The sequence below is a fragment of the Psammomys obesus genome, unplaced genomic scaffold (assembly GCF_907164565.1).
Source record: "Psammomys obesus unplaced genomic scaffold, mPsaObe1.curated_primary_1811, whole genome shotgun sequence".
Lineage (NCBI taxonomy): Eukaryota > Metazoa > Chordata > Mammalia > Rodentia > Muridae > Psammomys > Psammomys obesus.
In genome coordinates, this window is record NW_026589447.1 from 5,543,240 (window position 1) to 5,560,702 (window position 17,463).

At 38.3% G+C, this 17,463-nt stretch overlaps 1 protein-coding gene across 1 annotated transcript in view; it reads left to right on the forward strand.

The window, feature by feature from the left end:
• The first annotated feature begins 2,398 nt into the window (after window positions 1-2,398).
• Vsig4 (V-set and immunoglobulin domain containing 4) overlaps window positions 2,399-17,463 on the forward strand; it is a 37,698-nt gene continuing 22,633 nt past the window's right edge. The window contains 4 exon segments of the mRNA XM_055605074.1: window positions 2,399-2,457; window positions 5,839-6,091; window positions 6,093-6,180; window positions 11,878-11,946. Coding sequence (XP_055461049.1) covers window positions 2,399-2,457; window positions 5,839-6,091; window positions 6,093-6,180; window positions 11,878-11,946 — 469 coding nt within the window.

The window sequence follows — 17,463 nt, forward strand, 5'->3', positions numbered from 1 at the left end:
TGAAAAGAACATAAAAGTATATCTGATAAACTGAATGAAGTAGCAGTAGCTGCTTGAAGGGGATTAGTTCTGTATGAGCATAAGCTAGAAAGAATCCCTTATGATAGTGAGGTCTCATTTTATCCTTTATACATCATCTATGTGCAACTATCTCTTAGCAAGCATGTGACTCGACAGACTCTCATTATTCTCTGCACAAGTCTCTATCCATGACCTCTTACATCCAGCCAATAAAAAAAGGAAAACAAATCTGAGCAGCCTGTGAACAATCAAGACACTAGAAAATTCACTGTCCAAATTGGCAGAGATTAAGTGATCAGTCCTTCAAAACTCTTGCTTCACAGAAAAGCCTGTCAGATATTCTGGGCCAGATTGGATACCACAAAGACATGGAGAAACCTCTGGTGACTGTCCTGGCAGTCTATTGTTTCTGACATTTCTATAGCTCTGGAAGCTGTTTCCTCTATGCTTCCTACATACTTAGGTAATATTATTTCCTTCTAAGGCCTCTGATGAGGTTGAAGACTAGAGAGTCATAGTCTCACTACAATTAAGCTTAAAACAATGGTTTATGTCGCAAAAGATGTTTTAAGGTCTAGAGAGATTTTCTTAGGTTGATAGATAGAAAATATGATGAGAAAATGATTTAAGTACAGAACTTAGGACTCCCCAGGATAGAATAGATAGTAAAATACTTTTTTCCAAGATTGCCAAATACAAATGGACTGGACATTGCAAATGTTATTCTTACCTGATAATTATCATAATTCTTATTGTACATAGTTTATTAATGTTAGAGAAAAAGTATTTTTTAAACAGGAAGGGGAAAATGTTGTGGACATTTTGGTTCATGATATGTAAACATGTTTTTGTTATAATCCAAATGAGGAATTTTAGTTTGTTAATTTGGAATATGGTTTTTGCCAGCTGGAATTAGTTGAATTCTGAGGATTTTGAGGTGTATAAATATGATAAGCCAGAGGAAAAAAGCACAGCAGCTTGGAGAGAATGGAGGTGGACTGCTTGCTGAATTTGTTAGTCTGCTGGTTACCTGGAGTTCTGGATTTCCTGATGATGTATACTGGAATTGCTTCCAAAAGAATCCTACAACCCTAACCAGCAGGAAGAAGTAAAGAGGGCTACAGTAAAGAGGGCTATGTCTCCTTTTCCCTTACAACTTTTTTTTTCCCTTCTACCTGTGGTTAGGGGTTGGAAGGGAGTTATAAACTTTAAGAACTTCCAAATAAAGTAGAGTTTGAAAAACTAGCACCCACCAACAAATTACACATGGTGAAGCATTAATTTCTGTTTTTAGAATTGCTTACATTTTCAAAGCTTAGCTGATTGGAGGTCATAAAAGAACCTATAATTTGGTGGATGAAATTACTGTCAGTCTGGTGTCTGTGAAAAGGGATGGTATTTAAATCAACTACACTTAGGGAGAAATTCTTCATTACCTTGTCTCAATGTGAAATCAATTAAAAATTTCAACCTAATAAAATACATCCCAATTATGTCCGGCAAAATACAAATAAGAGCTTGTCTTTCACTTAAAAGAAATTTAAAAAAAAGATGCCTTTACAAAAGCATCATGAGTCACATTAATTAATTAAAATGAATCATTTATTGTCATCAGAAGTTACTGGCAAAAGTCAGTCAACAAACTTTCCCACCATAAGATATGGGACATACTCCATAACAAGTGTATCCCTTTGGTTGTTGTTTTTTCTTTCTTTTCTTTTCTATTTTTTTTTTTTGAGACAGAGTAACTCTGTGTAGCCTTGGCTATCCTGGAACTCAGTCTGTAGACCAGGCTGGCCTTGAACTCACAGACTCTGCCTCCCAAGTGCTGGAATTAAAGGCATGCTCCACCACTGCTCAGCAACAAGTGTATCCCTAGGACTGGTAATTAATACAATTTTTCTGTGTAAAAAAATCTAATACACTAAAACTCATACTATGAAACACTCAGGTGCTTCACACCTGTCCATTAATAAGAACTTTGGGGTTAATAGTACAACTGATGAAAACTGCATATGCCAGAACAAATTATTTATCTTTCCTGGACCTACCAGAAAGAAAAATATCCCTGTACTGAAATGAGCAGACTCAAAAATCTGATAGGTTAAAGACCAGAGAGCACCACTGGTCCCAGAGAAAGTCAAGTCTTAGCAGAGTGAGGAACTTACAGTGAAGTCTCCAACCTTAGGCAGGACAAGAGGAAAGGAACCCCTGTGGCTACTCCGAACATGGAAGCAGGGAGAATGTATGCTAAGCCCAGAATTTTGGAAACAAAAATAAATATAGAGACACAAAGCAGAAACTGGCAGCCACCAGCATTTCTAGTCTCTTCAGCACTAGGAAGATGGAAGAAAGAACAGATGTGGCTGCAGATAGGATGGGAATCTCATTGGGCCTGCTGTTCCTGGGCCACTTAATAGTGCTCACCTATGGTAAGGCAGCAAGCTGATGCCTGACTACCTCTTCTTCCTCTGGCAGAGGATGTGGGTTTTGATGTTAAGTGTTTACTGAGAAAAGCTTGTTCCTAATGGGCAGTCACAGTTATGTGCAATTCTGCAGGTTTTCTGAAATTTGGACAGAAGGGAGGTGAGTCATTGAAATCTAGTAAAAGTTCCAGAAGCTGCCTTGGATAGAAATATTCAAACTTTGGGCAGACTGCAAGGAATTTTATGAAAGAAGGGAGAGATAGAAAGACCTGGAGGGGTTAGGAGCTCCAAAAGGAGACCAACAGAGCCAAAAACTGGGCCCTGAAGGGCCCTAAAGAGACTGATACCCAAACCAAGGACCATGCATGGAGATAATCCTAGAACCCCTGCACATATGTAGCCCATTTGACTCAGTCTCCATGTCAGTTCTTTAGTAAGGGGAAGAGGGGCTGTCCTTGGCATAAACTCAGTGGCAGGCTCTCTGATCACCTCCCCCTGGGGGATGCAGCCTTACCAGGCCACAGAGGAAGACAAAGCAGTCAGTCCTGATAAGACCTGATAAGTGAGGGTCAGATAAAAGGGGAGGAGGACCTTCCCTATCAGTGGACTAGAGGACGGGTATGAGGGGAGAACAGGGAGGGAGGGTGTGATTGGGAAGAGACAAGGGAGGGGCCAGGAAACAAAGTGAATGGACTGTAATTAAAAAAAAGGAAAGGTTCTTCTTTTGGAAAGTATCTTCATGATTTTCTGGTATTTCAGGAATGCCAGAAGACTCTAATGATACCCAAGTCCCCATATTCTCTTTCTCCTTTGAAATTTTACAATTATGACCAACTTCCCATTCCAAACTTTGATTCTTGCTACAATATACAGTTCCCCAATAAATAAATGCTGTTTAATAAATAGGTATGAGATTATAAATAACCTGTACCCAATGATGGTAGGGCATACTTTTAATCTCAGCACTTGGGAAGCAGGGGCACTCTGATCTCTGTGTGCTCAAAAACACTTTGGTCTATATAGAAAGTTCCAGGCCATCTTCAACTACATGGGGAGACTCAGTTTCAAAATAGGTGATAGATAGATAGATAGATAGATAGATAGATAGATAGATAGATAGATGTAACATGCTTCACCAACTAGAATTATATAAAATTGCTCAGAATTTGCTATTTATACACTTTTAGAGCATAGACAATAATGATTTCTACCTTATACTACCCAGGAGTATTTCCAAAATGTACTGCTGTTGTTCAAAACCTCTTATCTATTGTTTCTATCCAAGGATCAACCCAGAACACGTCCTCTTTCTTTTTCCATGTCAACACTTCAAACATCTGAATATCTGTACATCTGAACATCTGAATCCCCTTAACCCTCTCCTTCTATAAGGTAACCATTTCTAAGTTCAACAACTAAAGGATTTGATATGTATCTGTGAATATATCTCCACATTCATTTACAATTCAAGAAAATAAAATGCCTTTTCAGTAAACTAAGTAAAAATAATAACTAAGTAGGACTGCTTGTTTCATCTTCCTACATGGTGAGATTGTATCAAACATAATTTGAAGTACCTAGAAATACTGAATTAAGTTATTAGCTCTTTTTTTTAACTGAAGTTGACCTTTTATATGTTCATAATTTTTTTATTTCTTTATTAATTACACTTTATTCACTTTGTATCTCTCCTGTGTTTCCCTCCCTCCTCCCATCCCAATCCCTCCCTTCCTCCACCCTCTACATGCATGCCCCTCCCCAAGTCCACTGATAGGGGAGGTCTTCTTTTCCTTCCTTCTGATCCTAGTCAATTAGGTCTCATCAGGAGTGGCTGCCTTGTCTTCTTCTGTGGCCTGGTGATGCTGCTTCCCCCTCAGGGGGAGGTAATTAAAGAGCAGGCCAATCAGATTATGTCAGAGGCAGTCCCTGTTCCTATTACAATGGAACCCGCTTGGACACTTAACTGCATGGGCTACATCTGTGCAGAGGTCCTAGGTTATCTCCATGCATAGTCCTTGGTTGGAGTATCAGTCTCAGGAAAGACCCCTGTGCTCAGATTTTTTGGTTCTGTTGCTCTCCTTGTGGAGTTCCTGTCCTCTCCAGATCTTACTGTTTCCCACTTCTTTCTGGCCTTTTTAAAGGTTAAAATATGGCATGGTTGTTGCAAGAGTTCCTGGTGAGGGCAAAACCAATAAATTCAACTTCAGCATCCCCCTTAATAGAAGTTGTGGTACTTAGCATTGTGTCCTGGAAGGCAAATAGCATACCCTCACTCTACTCACAAGGCATTATATTCTACTTGCTTAACTAAAATATGTGCTAAAAAAGATTCATTCATTAATATCGTGCATTTTGAAACCGCATCTACCAGGAAAGACATTGCCTAAATACAGCCCTTGGCCCTGGTTGAATAAAACATAAAATCATCAAGATACGAGCTTACATATGAAAATTTCTAATAAAATGCAGTGGGTCCCCATCATTTTTTTGGCTCTGGGCTCCCCTCCTCAAACCATGAAGAAGCAATTTCCTTTATTTCCACCACAATAACTAGCACCACCAGCTCTAGAAATTTACTCAGGTTCTTTTCTTCTCCAGACCAAGCATGGATAAAAATTTTACCCTCAGGATATAATTCTCTAATATCTTTTTGGTAAGAACTGAAGGAAATGGGGAAAAGAGGGAAAAAAAGAGAAATAAGGACAAAAATCAGCGAGGCTTACTAACAAAATACAAGTTTCAATCTTAATAGCTAATGGTTTGATTAAATAGGAATCCACATCCAGGATTTTTGCTTCACCCTATGTTACACCTTTAGAGTCTGCAATTGCTTATCTTTTTCACCCTTCCAGAAAAGAACTTGAGTTTATTTCCAATCACTGTGCCTTTCTCTCAAGTGAACAAGAAAAGATAATTAAGGGAAAAGGGCTGCTTCACTCAACAATCTGCATAAAATAAAGTACTTCACTGTCACTATTCACCATTTTTCTTCCTACATCTCATTTGAATATAGTGAAAGAAAACATTATAGGCAAGTAAAAAACCATAGAATTCCTAAAAATTAAGTCTACCCTAACTCTCCACATAATACATGGGGGGGAAAAATGGTCTTTCACTGTGGAAGTGACTTACTGACAATCATTTCCTATCAAGATAGTGACATAAAAGGGGCCTAAAGCAACTAGAGCTAAAGAATATTAAGGCTTCATCCTACAGACTGAGTCAGATGGATGGGAAAGTTAACAAAACAGAAAAGCACGGGGATGATGAAAATGTGATTTGAAGGAAGCATGTTTCTCAGAAACCTATTGAGCCTGTCTCTCACACCCTCCTTTAGGTGAACTTGTTGTCTGTGTTTGTTTCTTTTACTTGGTTCCCTGTCTTTTGGCCTTCCCATCCTAAAAACATCAGAGTGTGTGACAAGGATCTGGAAAGGGGATGTGAAGAGTCAATGTATCTATGATCTATGAAAGGCTACAGTCAAGTTTTGGATGAAACACTGCTCTGACCTAGTTACCATCTTCCTACATGATTCCTTGGGAGACCATATCCAGCCAAAATACAGAGGACACCTGAAAGTGAGCCACAAAGTTCCAGGGGATGTTTCCCTCCAGATGAATACCCTACAGATTGATGACAGGAGCCACTCACTGTCCAAGTGAGGTCGCCTGGCAGACTCCTGATAGAAAACAAGTGATGAGAGATAAGGTTATTGAGCTCCATGCTCAAAATTGTAAGTCACCGTGAGAGTAGAAATGGACTGGTAAGAAAAATGTGATAGAATAGTATGATTGCAGACGCCTCTGAGAAATCGAGAGGCCATGGTTTATATGTACATAAGTTCTACCTAATTCTATTGTGCTAATCACATGAACCTTGAGGTCATCACGTCAAGGGAAATTACAGTGTTGGGAAATACAATTGTATTGCCTTTTAAAATGCCACCTCATCTCTCCTATATTCACAAAATTCCTTCTGAGGTAGTCATTTCCACCAGCTGAACTTTGCAATTTACCACAAAACTTTACAAACTGAAATCAACATTATCCTCTACATAGCAAAAGCCCAAACTCTATCCATTTAGATCCAACCATATAAAACACTCTGCAGCAGCTAGCCCTGCTGGCCATTCCTTCCTCCATCTTTTAACCATTGTTACTTGGGAAGTAACAGGTTGTGTCAGCGCTGGGAAACCAAAACCAGCTCCTTTACAAGAGCAAAAAGCCTCTTAATCCCTGAGCCAACACTCCAGGTCTTACTTCTACTTTTATTCATTCAGCTGGAGGAGATGGTTTTTGGTTCAGATGTTTTTTTAAATTTAATATGATTTGTTTTCCACACAAAATATGTTCCTTTTCTAGCAATGCTCCATGTGTACTTGCTAATAGCATCTACTCTGCTATTACTATATCAAATGTTCTATATATGCCACTGTTGGTTAACACTGTTATTCAAACCTTGAACTTCTTTAGTGATCTTCTTTCTAGTAGTTATGCACACCATTTAACATGGGATATTAACTCCAAATTATTAGTAATACATTAACCATTTCTCCCTCCAGTTCTACTAATTTTTTCTTCATGAATTTTGGGGGCTCTATTATTATCAGTATATGTTTATAGGTGAATTTTCTTTTTTAAAAAATGCAAATTTTAGGATTACAAATTGTACTTCTTTGTACCTAGTAGAAATCTCTGTTCTCAAATTTAATTTGTCTTATGTCAGTATAGTCATTCTACCTCTGTCTTTGCTAATAACTGCATAGTACATCTTTTGACATTCTTTTTTTTAATTTTTTATTTAACTTTTATTAATTATACTTTATTCATTTTGTATCCCCCATAAGCCCCTCCCTCCTCCCCTCCCAACCCCACCCTCCCTCCCCTTTCTGCATGCATGCCCCTCCCCAAGTCCACTGATAGGGGAGGCCCTCCTCTCCTTCTTTCTGATCTTAGTATATCAGTTCTCATCAGAAGTGGCTGCATTGTCACCTTCTGTGGCCTGGTAAGGCTGCTCCCCCCTCAGGGGGAGGTGATCAAAGAGCAGGCCAATCAGATTATGTCAGAGGCAGTCCCTCTTCCCATTACTAGGTAACCCACTTGGACACTGACCTGCCATGGGCTACATCTGTGAAGGGGTTTTAGGTTATCTCCATGAGTAGTCCTTGGTTGGAGTATGAGTCTCTGGGAAGTTTCCTGTGTTCAAATTTTCTTGCTCTGTTGCTCTCCTTGTGGAGTTCCTGTCCTCTCCAGCTCTTGCTATTTCCCACTTCCTACCTAAAATTCCATTCATTCTGCCCAACAGTTGGACATCAGGCTCAGCATCTGCTTTCACAGTCTGCAGGGCAGAGGCTTTTAGAGGCCCTCTGTGGCAGGTTCCTAGTTTGTTTCCTGTTTTCTTCTTCTGGCTTTCAGAGGCCCTCTGTAGCAGGTTCCTAGGTTGTTTCCTGTTTCCTTCTTCTTCTGATGTCCATCCTCTTTGCCTTTCAGGATGGGGATTGAGGATTTTAGTTAGGGTCCTCTCTTTTGCTTAGTTTGTTTAGATGTACAGATTTTAGCGGGTTTATCCCATGTTGTATGTTTATATGAATTAGTATATACCATGTGTGTCTTTTTGCTTCTGGGACAACTCACTCAGGATGATCCTTTTCAGGTCCCACAATTTACCTGCAAATTTCATGATTTCCTTATTTTTCATTGAAGAGTAATACTCCATTGTATAGATGTACCACAATTTCTGCATCCATTCTTCAGTTGAGGGGCATCTGGGCTGTTTCCAGCTTCTGGCTATTACAAATAAAGCTGCTACAAACATGGTTGAGCAAATGTCCTTTTTGTGTACTTGAGCCTCTTTTGGATATATGCCTAGGAGTGGTATGAATTTCTTTCCTTTTGAGCACTAAGCAAGCATATCATATTGTTAGGTATGATAATCTGAGACTGCCTTTAAATTTGAGATTTTTTTTTACCTATATTTAATCTAACTACTAATAAAGTAGGATTTATTTCTACCATTTTTTTATTTTTAGTATTTATCCTTTATACTTATTCCTATGTTCCTTCATTGTTTCTACCTTTGACGTTTAACAGATAATTTCTAGTGTATTATATAGTTCAATTATTGTTTAGTTTTACTACTGTGCTAGCTAGTTTTATGTCATCTTCATACAATAGAGTCATGTTGGATGAGGGAACCTCAACTAAGAAAATGTCTTCACTAGACTGTCCTGTGGGCAAGCCTGTGTTAGGTATCCTTGGCTAATGATTGGTGTGAGAGGACCCAGATCACCACAGGCAATACCCACCTCCCCGGGTTGGCAGTCCTGAGTGCTATAAGAAAACAGGCTGAATAAGTAAGCAACATTCCTCCATGGCTTCTGCTTCAGGTCCTGGCTTTAGGTTCCTACCATGAGTCCATGCCATGACTTCTCTAAGCGATAGAGTATGACATGAGGTTTGTAAGCTGAAATAAACCCTTTCTGCCTCAAGTTGCTTTGGGTCATTGTGTTTTATCATAGCAATAGAAATCCTAACTAAGCATTTACTAAGTGTTTTCATTATTTTTTCTGTGTGGAATGCCATCAATTCTTAATTTATTGGATTTATTCTAATTTAATTTTATAGTATACAAAGGTTGTCTCTATAAAGATCAATTTCTTATCCTTTAATTCTATCAGTACTGCTAATTAAATCTTAGTGTATTATCATAGTATGCATATTGATTTAGCATTATTGTTTTGTGAAGTGTTTTTCTAAGTCAGGTTGGAAAAGTATGTTCAGATGCAATACTTGCCTGTATAGTTACCTCTACTGGTCCTTTTTTATTTAAGATTAGTTTTGAATATCATCCACTGCACTTTTATTTTAGCTTGAAGAATGCCTTTTGACATTTCTTATGAGTCCAGTCTACTAGAGAATATTCTCACAATCACTGTATATTTAGGAAATGTCTTGATTTTTCCTTCATTTTCATTTGGGGTGTTTGTTTGTGTTTTAAGTGGGGTTTTTCTATGTTGGCAAACTAAATTTATTCTTGTAGTTGGGACCACAAGTACATGTTCTACTTACTGGGTTTCTTTGTTTGTTCAGAACTTTTGCATCTTCTTGTCTATTCATTATCATAATTAGCTGTTGAATTCAATATTTGATTAGCCTAAAGATCAGCTAATGACTGGAGAAAGATTTCCTTAATTGCCAGAAGAAAATAAATCATGTATTATTTACGAAATAACTATGTTGCTTATTAAGCTATGATATCAACATGCAGCCAGTTTAGAATTATGACACATTGTTTATTTTAGACTAGCAAAAAATTCAAGGTTAACCATCGGTGTGATCTTATGCTTTTCTTATATTTTATCAATATGCATAAGGCTTTATGATAAGATATGTTATACTTGATTGTAAAAGTTGTCAGACTCTTCAAACTTCCTGGGGACTATCTCATTTGTGAGCATTTCCTTTTAAAAATATTGGCTAGTCTTTTCTTTCCCCAAGCAGTTATCTATTGCCTCAGGCTTCTGTGTGACAAATATTATCCTAGCCATAGGAGAATATCTTTGGAGTCATTTTTTTTTCAGAAAATTATTAGATAGATCAAATAAAAATAGTATTTTTGGAATGAACTGCTTATTCTCGCACCTGGAATAGAGTATTTTTTTTAACCTCTGAGGTAAGTTGAAATGCCATAAAGCTTCATGTTATAATCAAAACTGGGCTGTTTCTCTTCCATAAAATACACCATAAATTTCTATGAACCAACATCAAAAATTCTGGGAAAAAATGACAATATCAAAATATTTTCATTATACCTTTATTTCTGTAAAGGAGTAAATTCTTTGAAGTCATTACTTCACCATTTTCATTGAAGTTACATACCAACATTTCCTTTGTTAGACTTCTAAAGACTTTATCAAGAATGAATCAATTCTCACTCAGAAAGACCAATGAGACAGACACTGGAAGAATGAGGAAAGAGGCAACAGGACAGGAGCCTACCACAGAGGACCTCTGAAAGACTCTACCAGGCATTGTATCAAACCAGATACTGAGACTCATAACCAAACTTTGGGCAGAGTGCAGAGAATCCTATAAAAGCAGGGGGAGATAGTGGGACCTGGAGGGGACAGGAGCTCCCCAAGGAGAGCAACAGAACCAAAATATCTGGGCACAGGGGTCTTTTCTGAGACTGATACTCCAACCAAGAACCATTTATGAATATAACCTAGAACCCCTGCTCAGATGTAACCCATGGCAGCTGAGTATCCAAGTGGGTTCCCTAGTAAGGGGAGTAAGGACTATCTCTGACATGAACTCAGTGGATAGCTCTTTGACCACCTCCCCTCCCCTCACCAAGGAGCAGCCTTACCAGGCCACAGAGGAAGACAATGCAGCCAATTCTGATGAGACATGAGAAGCTAGGTTAAGATGAAAGTGGAGGAGGACCTCACCTATCAGTGGACTTGGAGAGGGGTATGGGAGGAGATGAGGGAGGATGGGATTGGGAGGGAATGAGGGAGAGGGCTACAGCTAGGATACAAAGTGAACAAACTGTAATTAATATTAATTTTAGTAAAAATTAAAAAAGAATGAATCATATTTTAGTTAAAAGTCATTGAAAACTAAAATATATTTCCTCAACTAATTTTCAGACCTTCTCAACTCTAGATATATGTTCTTTGAAATCCTATGAAGCTTGGCTTATGAATCCTGCCTTAGAGTGCTCTGTGAAGAATAATGAACAGGCAATAGAACTTACCAACATTATGAAAGGAGGGTTAAGGTACCCAACCATGAATCTATGTTTACCTAATTCCTAATTTTCCTACTATCTTCAACTATTTACCAGCTGCATTAACCAGCCTCCCTTTTTTCCTTGAGGACTTCTCTAATACAGCTATAAGCAACACTGAAGCACTTAAAACCACGTAATCCTCTTTGGAAGGTAATTTATACTAGGGCTTTAATACAGAAGTACTTAAAAATTATATATGAAAACAAAGGATATGCAATTGTATTGAATTTTGACAAAGATATCACTGGGTCACTCGGAAAGATCATGGTAGCAAAAGAATGGGTACAAAAGAAGTATACTAAAGATTTAAGGCGAATAAACAAGTAGAATCACGAATATATACTTTGTGAAAACAAGCAAGAATAAAACACTATTACAAATATTTCTAACCTGATTTATTATGTGACTTTGGGCATATTACTTCTTCTTTGTGTAACTTCTTCCTACTGACCACCCCTTGTAGTAACAAAGAGAGATGTTTTACCTCATTGTACAGTATATATCAATGATATGCCTAAACACAGTGGAAACCCAGAAGAGATCTCCAGCAAGGTCATCAAGGCTTTTCTAAAATCCCCTACCCTCACAGCTCTTTTGTGCAAAAGAGGCCTCTGACCTGGATTCTCTGTTCTCATAGCAACAACAATGAATTCAGCCACTGATCAGACCGTTAATGGAAAACTTGAAGGGACCATTGTTAGCCCAGGTAAAAGTAACATTAGGAATTCTATCATCCTTTGACTCTGAAGTTTGAAACTCATAAATTCTCTATGTGGAATTCAGCTCCACGGATCATCAATGATGAGCCCAGGAGCTGAATTAGGAAGATAGGATAGAAAAGGAAAGATAAAGATGCAAGAATGAAAACAGTCAGACTGTGGTTAAAGAAAGTGATAAATGTATTCCTATTTTTTTTCCTATTGCCATAGCAATATACTTCTCAAACATGGATTTTACAAAACAGAATTAGCTCTCATCAGGACTGTCTTTCATGGAAGGGAAGGAGGTCCACCCCTATCAGTGGACTGGGGAAGGAGCATGGGAGGAGATGAGGGAAGGAAGGGGTGGGATTGGGAGGGGATGAGGGTGGGGCTACAGCTGGGATACAAAGTGAATAAATTGTAATAAATAAAAAATTATATTAAAAACGTTTTCTAGAAAAAGTAAAAAAAAAATAGAACTCAAGCAGCTCTAATAAGGAGGCAAGTAATGGACTAGGTAAAGATCAAAACAGTGCTCCACTACTTTATTTCTTGACTAAGGGTTTTTCAGCAGCTCACGACTAATTTTAATTCCTGAGTACTCTCAAAGATTCCCAAATCAAGAATTCAGAGATTAAAACCTTAAAGAGAAATTGTTTATTTTTATTTTTATATTAATTACAGTTTATTCACTTTGTATCCCAGCTGTAGCCCCCTCCCTCATTCCCTCCAAATCCCACCATCTTCCCTCCCTCATCTCCTCCCATGCCCCTCTCCAAGTCCACTGATAGGGGAGGTTCTCCTCCCCTTCTATCTGACCCTAGGTTATCTGGTCTCATCATAACTGGCTACATTGTCCTCCTCTGTGGCCTGGCAAGGCTGCTCCCCCACCCAGGGGAGGCGGTCAAAGAGCTAGCCACTGAGTACATGTCAGAGACAGTCCCTGTTCCCCTTACTAGGGTACCCACTTGGATACTGAGCTGCCACGGCTACATTTGAGCAGAGATTATGCAAACTGATAATCAGCTAATATACACTGGCATGCTTAAAATGATTCTTAAAATAATAAACTTCTTTCACATTAGTAATTAATCTACTACCCTTAAACAGCAAAATCCCCAATATCTCCTGGGCTGCTGAAGTCAGAATTTTCCAGATCATTTCATGGTCTGGTATCCAATTGTTAATTTCAGATATAGCACAGATCATCTATATTATTTTCACTTCTTCACTCCCTTTAAACCTTTGTTACTTTTCTTGTGTATCCATTCATTTACTACCATGATCTCTCTGAGTAACACAATGATCTCTTTACCCAAATTCAGTGGAATTACATAACCTTTCCCAAAGTCGCATAGTAAATCAGGTTAGTGAAAATGTGTCAAAATGCTATCCTTTTGCTTGTTTTCACAAACAAAAGTATATATTCATTATTCTAATGCTTCTCTCCCTTTTAATCTTTGCTACATTTCTTTTGGTTCCATTCTTTTACTACCATGATCTCTTTGACTCCAGGTACTGTCAACTATCTGTTTTGATTATTTGGTGTAAAATAATCAAACTATTGCCCATTGTTTTGGGCATGCATTGTTTTTCATGCTGGGTATTGAACCTGTAGCCCCAAACATACTAAGCAAATGCTCTATTAATAAATAAATAGAAAGAAAAACAGGGAGTAACATGAACAGATAGGACCAGGCAGAAGAATGAATTTCAAGGATGGATAACAAGGTAAAGAAAATAATACATAAGGGTAAGATGATCAACTCTCATTAAGAAAAGCAAATGGGATGGACTTCAGAAGAGGGAGAAAATAAGAAACAGGACAGGATCCTACCACAGAGGGACTCTTGAAAGACTCTACCCTACAAGGTATTAAAGCAGATGCTAAGACTCATAGCCAAACTTTGGGCAGAGTGCAGGGAATATTATGAAAGAAGGGGGAGAACGAAAGACCTGGAGAGGACGGGAGCTTCTCAAGGCGAGCAACAGAACCAATAAATCTGGGCACGAGGTCTTTTCTGAGGCTGATACTCCAACCAAGGATCATTCATGGAGATAACCTAGAATCCCAACACAGATGTATCCCATGGCAACTCAGTGTCCATTGGGTTCCCTAGTAATGGGAACAGGAACTGCCTCTGACATGAAATGATTGGCCTGCTCTTTGATCACCTCCCCCTGAGGGAACTATAACCTTACCAGGCCACAGAGGAAGACAATGCAGCTTGAGACTTGATAGACTAGGATTAGATGGAAGGGGAAGAGGACCTCCCCTATCAGTGGACTGAGGGAAGAGCATGGGTGGAGAAGAGGGATGTAGGATTGGGAGGGGAGGGGGGAGGGACTACACTTGGGACACAAAGTGAATAAACTGTAATTAATAAAAAAAAGTAAATAAACTTAATAAAAAATAATATACCTAAAGAAATAATTAATTAACATGACTAAAATATTACAGAAGTCATGGATACTTAGGGGATCAAACTTCATATTAGAAGAAGGAGCATATATATATGCCAAAAAGGCTCAGAAAGAGTAAAAATTCTTTTTTTTTTTTGTAAAAATTCTTAGGTAATATATCCAATGAAATTATAGCCAAGACTTTTCCAAACATAGAAAAAAGTACACATTTAAATAAAATACTAAAAGATGCACAAGAAAGATGCCAACTCACAAGGGAAAAAAGTCAGGAAAAAAATGTCAGTATAAATCAAATCTTTTATCAGTATCACTAAAATCAGGAAAGCATAGAATGATAATTTCTATCATTCTATCATAATCCTTTTTTTCCTTGCACACCACTCTAATACGCTTATAACCAATACTGAAGCACTTACAACCATGCAATCCTCTTTGGAAGGTAAGTTATACTAGTGCTTTGTTACACAAGTGCTTAAAAATGATAAATGGAAACCAAGGATATGCAATTCTTTTGAATTTGGGCAAAGAGATCACTGTGTTACTCAGAGAGATCATGGTAGTAAATGAATGGATACAAGAGAAATGCAGCAAAGATTTAAGGGGAGTGAAGAAATAAAAATAATCACTGGCAACCGAAATAGGTGAAGTTAGTAAAGTTATATCTTAGAACTAACTGAGTATAAAGGAAAGAATTGTCTGTTTCAGACAGCAAAGCAGTAGTGACAGAATCATATAACCCTTGTGGCACCAGAAAAAAAAGCTCCATGATTTAGTGTTTACCCTAGGTTTTAGTCTTTGAGCCATTATTTTCTCAATATGCTCCTATTCCTCTTCTTTACAATGGTAATGTGTAAGCATTAGTTTTTCTTTCTTTTTCTTTTTGTGTTTTTTGGTTGGTTTGGTTTTTATTGTTTTTTTTTGTTTTCTATTATTTTTGTTACAATTTATTAATTGTATATCCTGATTGTAGCTCCATTCCTTTCCTCCTTCCTGCCCCTTCCTCTTCCCCCCATCCACTTCTCATAGTCCACAGAAATGGGGAGTTCTCCTCCCAGCCATCTGACCATAGTTTATTAAATCTCAGCAGGGATGCCTGGATTCTCTTCCTCTGTGGCCTAGCACCTCATCACTAGGTGCTAATTTTTCAAATGCTAATTTATTTGGGTTTTCTTTATCTTACACCTCCCTTCCAACCCCCTAATTCCAGGTAGGAGAAAACAAGGCTGTAAGGGAAAGGAGACATAGCCCTCTTTTTTTCCTGCTGGGTGGAGTAGGATTCTTTTGGAGGCAATACCAACATCTGTCTTCAGGAAATCCAGAACTCCAGATAACTAGCAAACCATCAAACGTAGCAAGCAGTCCTTCTCCACCTTCTCCAAGTTGCCACACTCTTTTTTTACTCTAGCCTATCATATTTATGCACCTCAAAGTCCTCAAAATTCAACTAATTCCACTTGACAAAGACCACACTCCACACAAAACAATTAACAGGCGTGGACGAATTAAAATCAAAATGTCCACAACATTTCCCCCTTTCTGTTTAAAAGATGACTTTTTTCTCTAACATCAATAAACTATATACAATAAGAATTATGAGAATTATCAGGTAAGAATTACATTTGCAATGTCCAGTTCATTTGTATTTGGCAATTTTAGAAAAAGAATTCTACTATCTATCCTATCCTGGGGAGTCCTAAATTCTATACTTAAATCACTTTCTTATCATATTTTCTATCAACCTAAACACCCCTTTCTAGATCTTAAAACATCTTTTTATTTTTATTTTTTTTAATTTTATTTTTTTCTTATCAGTTACATTTTATTAACTCTGTATCCCAGCCGTACCTCATTCCCTCCCAGTCCCTCCCTCCCTCCCTCATCTCCACCGTGCCCCTTGCCAAGTCCACTGATAGGGGGGACCTCCTCCCCATTCATCTGATCCTGTTTTATCAGGTATCTTCAGGACTGGCTGCAAAGCTCTCCTCTGTGGCCTAACAGGACTGCTCCTCCCTTGGGGGGTGGGGAGGCCAAAGAGCCAGTCATTGAGTTCCTGTTAGAAATAGTCCTTGTTCCCCTCACTATGGGAAACCAATTGGTTACTGAGTTACCACAGGCTACATCTGAACAGAGGTTCTAGGTTACATTCATACATGGTCCTTGGTTTCATGTCAGTCTCAGAAAAGACCCTGTGCCCAGATATGTTTGGTCCTTGTGGAACTCCTATCCTTTCCTCATCATACTAACTCCCCTTCTTTCTTATGATTCCCTGTACTCTGCCAAAGGTTTGGTCATGAGTCTTTGCTTTGAAAACACTGCTAGTTAGAGTTTTTCAAATGCGCTCAGTAGACTCCTGCCAATGTTTAATGTGCATCCCATCTGTCTTTCAAAACGAGGATTGATAATCATACCCCATGTCCGCTCTCTTGATTATCTTTTTTAGGTGTATAGATTTCATTATGTTTATCATATCTTATAGGTCTATATAAGTGAGTATATACCGTGTTTGTCTTTCTCCTTTTGGGATATTTCACTCAGGATGATCTTTTCTAGGTCCCACCATTTGCCTGCAAATTTCATGATTTCCTCCTTTTTGATTGTTGAGTAGTATTCCATTGTGTAAAAATACCACAATTTCTGTACCCATTCCTCCGTTGATGGACATCTGGGTTGTTTCCAGGTTCTGGCTATTACAAATAAAGCAGCTATAAACATGGTTGAGCAAATATCTCTTTTGTGTACTTGAGCAAACTTTGGGTATATACCTAGCAGTGGTATACCTGGGTCTTGAGGAAGCACTATTCCTAATTGTCTTAGAAAGCGCCAGATAGATTTCCAGAGTGGTTGTATCAGTTTACATTCCCACCAGCAGTGGAGGAGGGTTCCCCTTTCTCCACAACCTCTCCAGCATGTGTTGTCACTTGAGTTTTTCATTTTGGCCATTCTGATGGGTGTAAGGTGATATCTCAGGGTCGTTTTGATTTGCATTTCCCTGATGGCTAATGAGGATGAGCATTTCTTTAAGTGTTTCTCTGCCATTCGATATTCCTCTATAGAGAATTCTCTGTTTAGCTCTGTTCCCCATTTTTTAAGTGGATTAC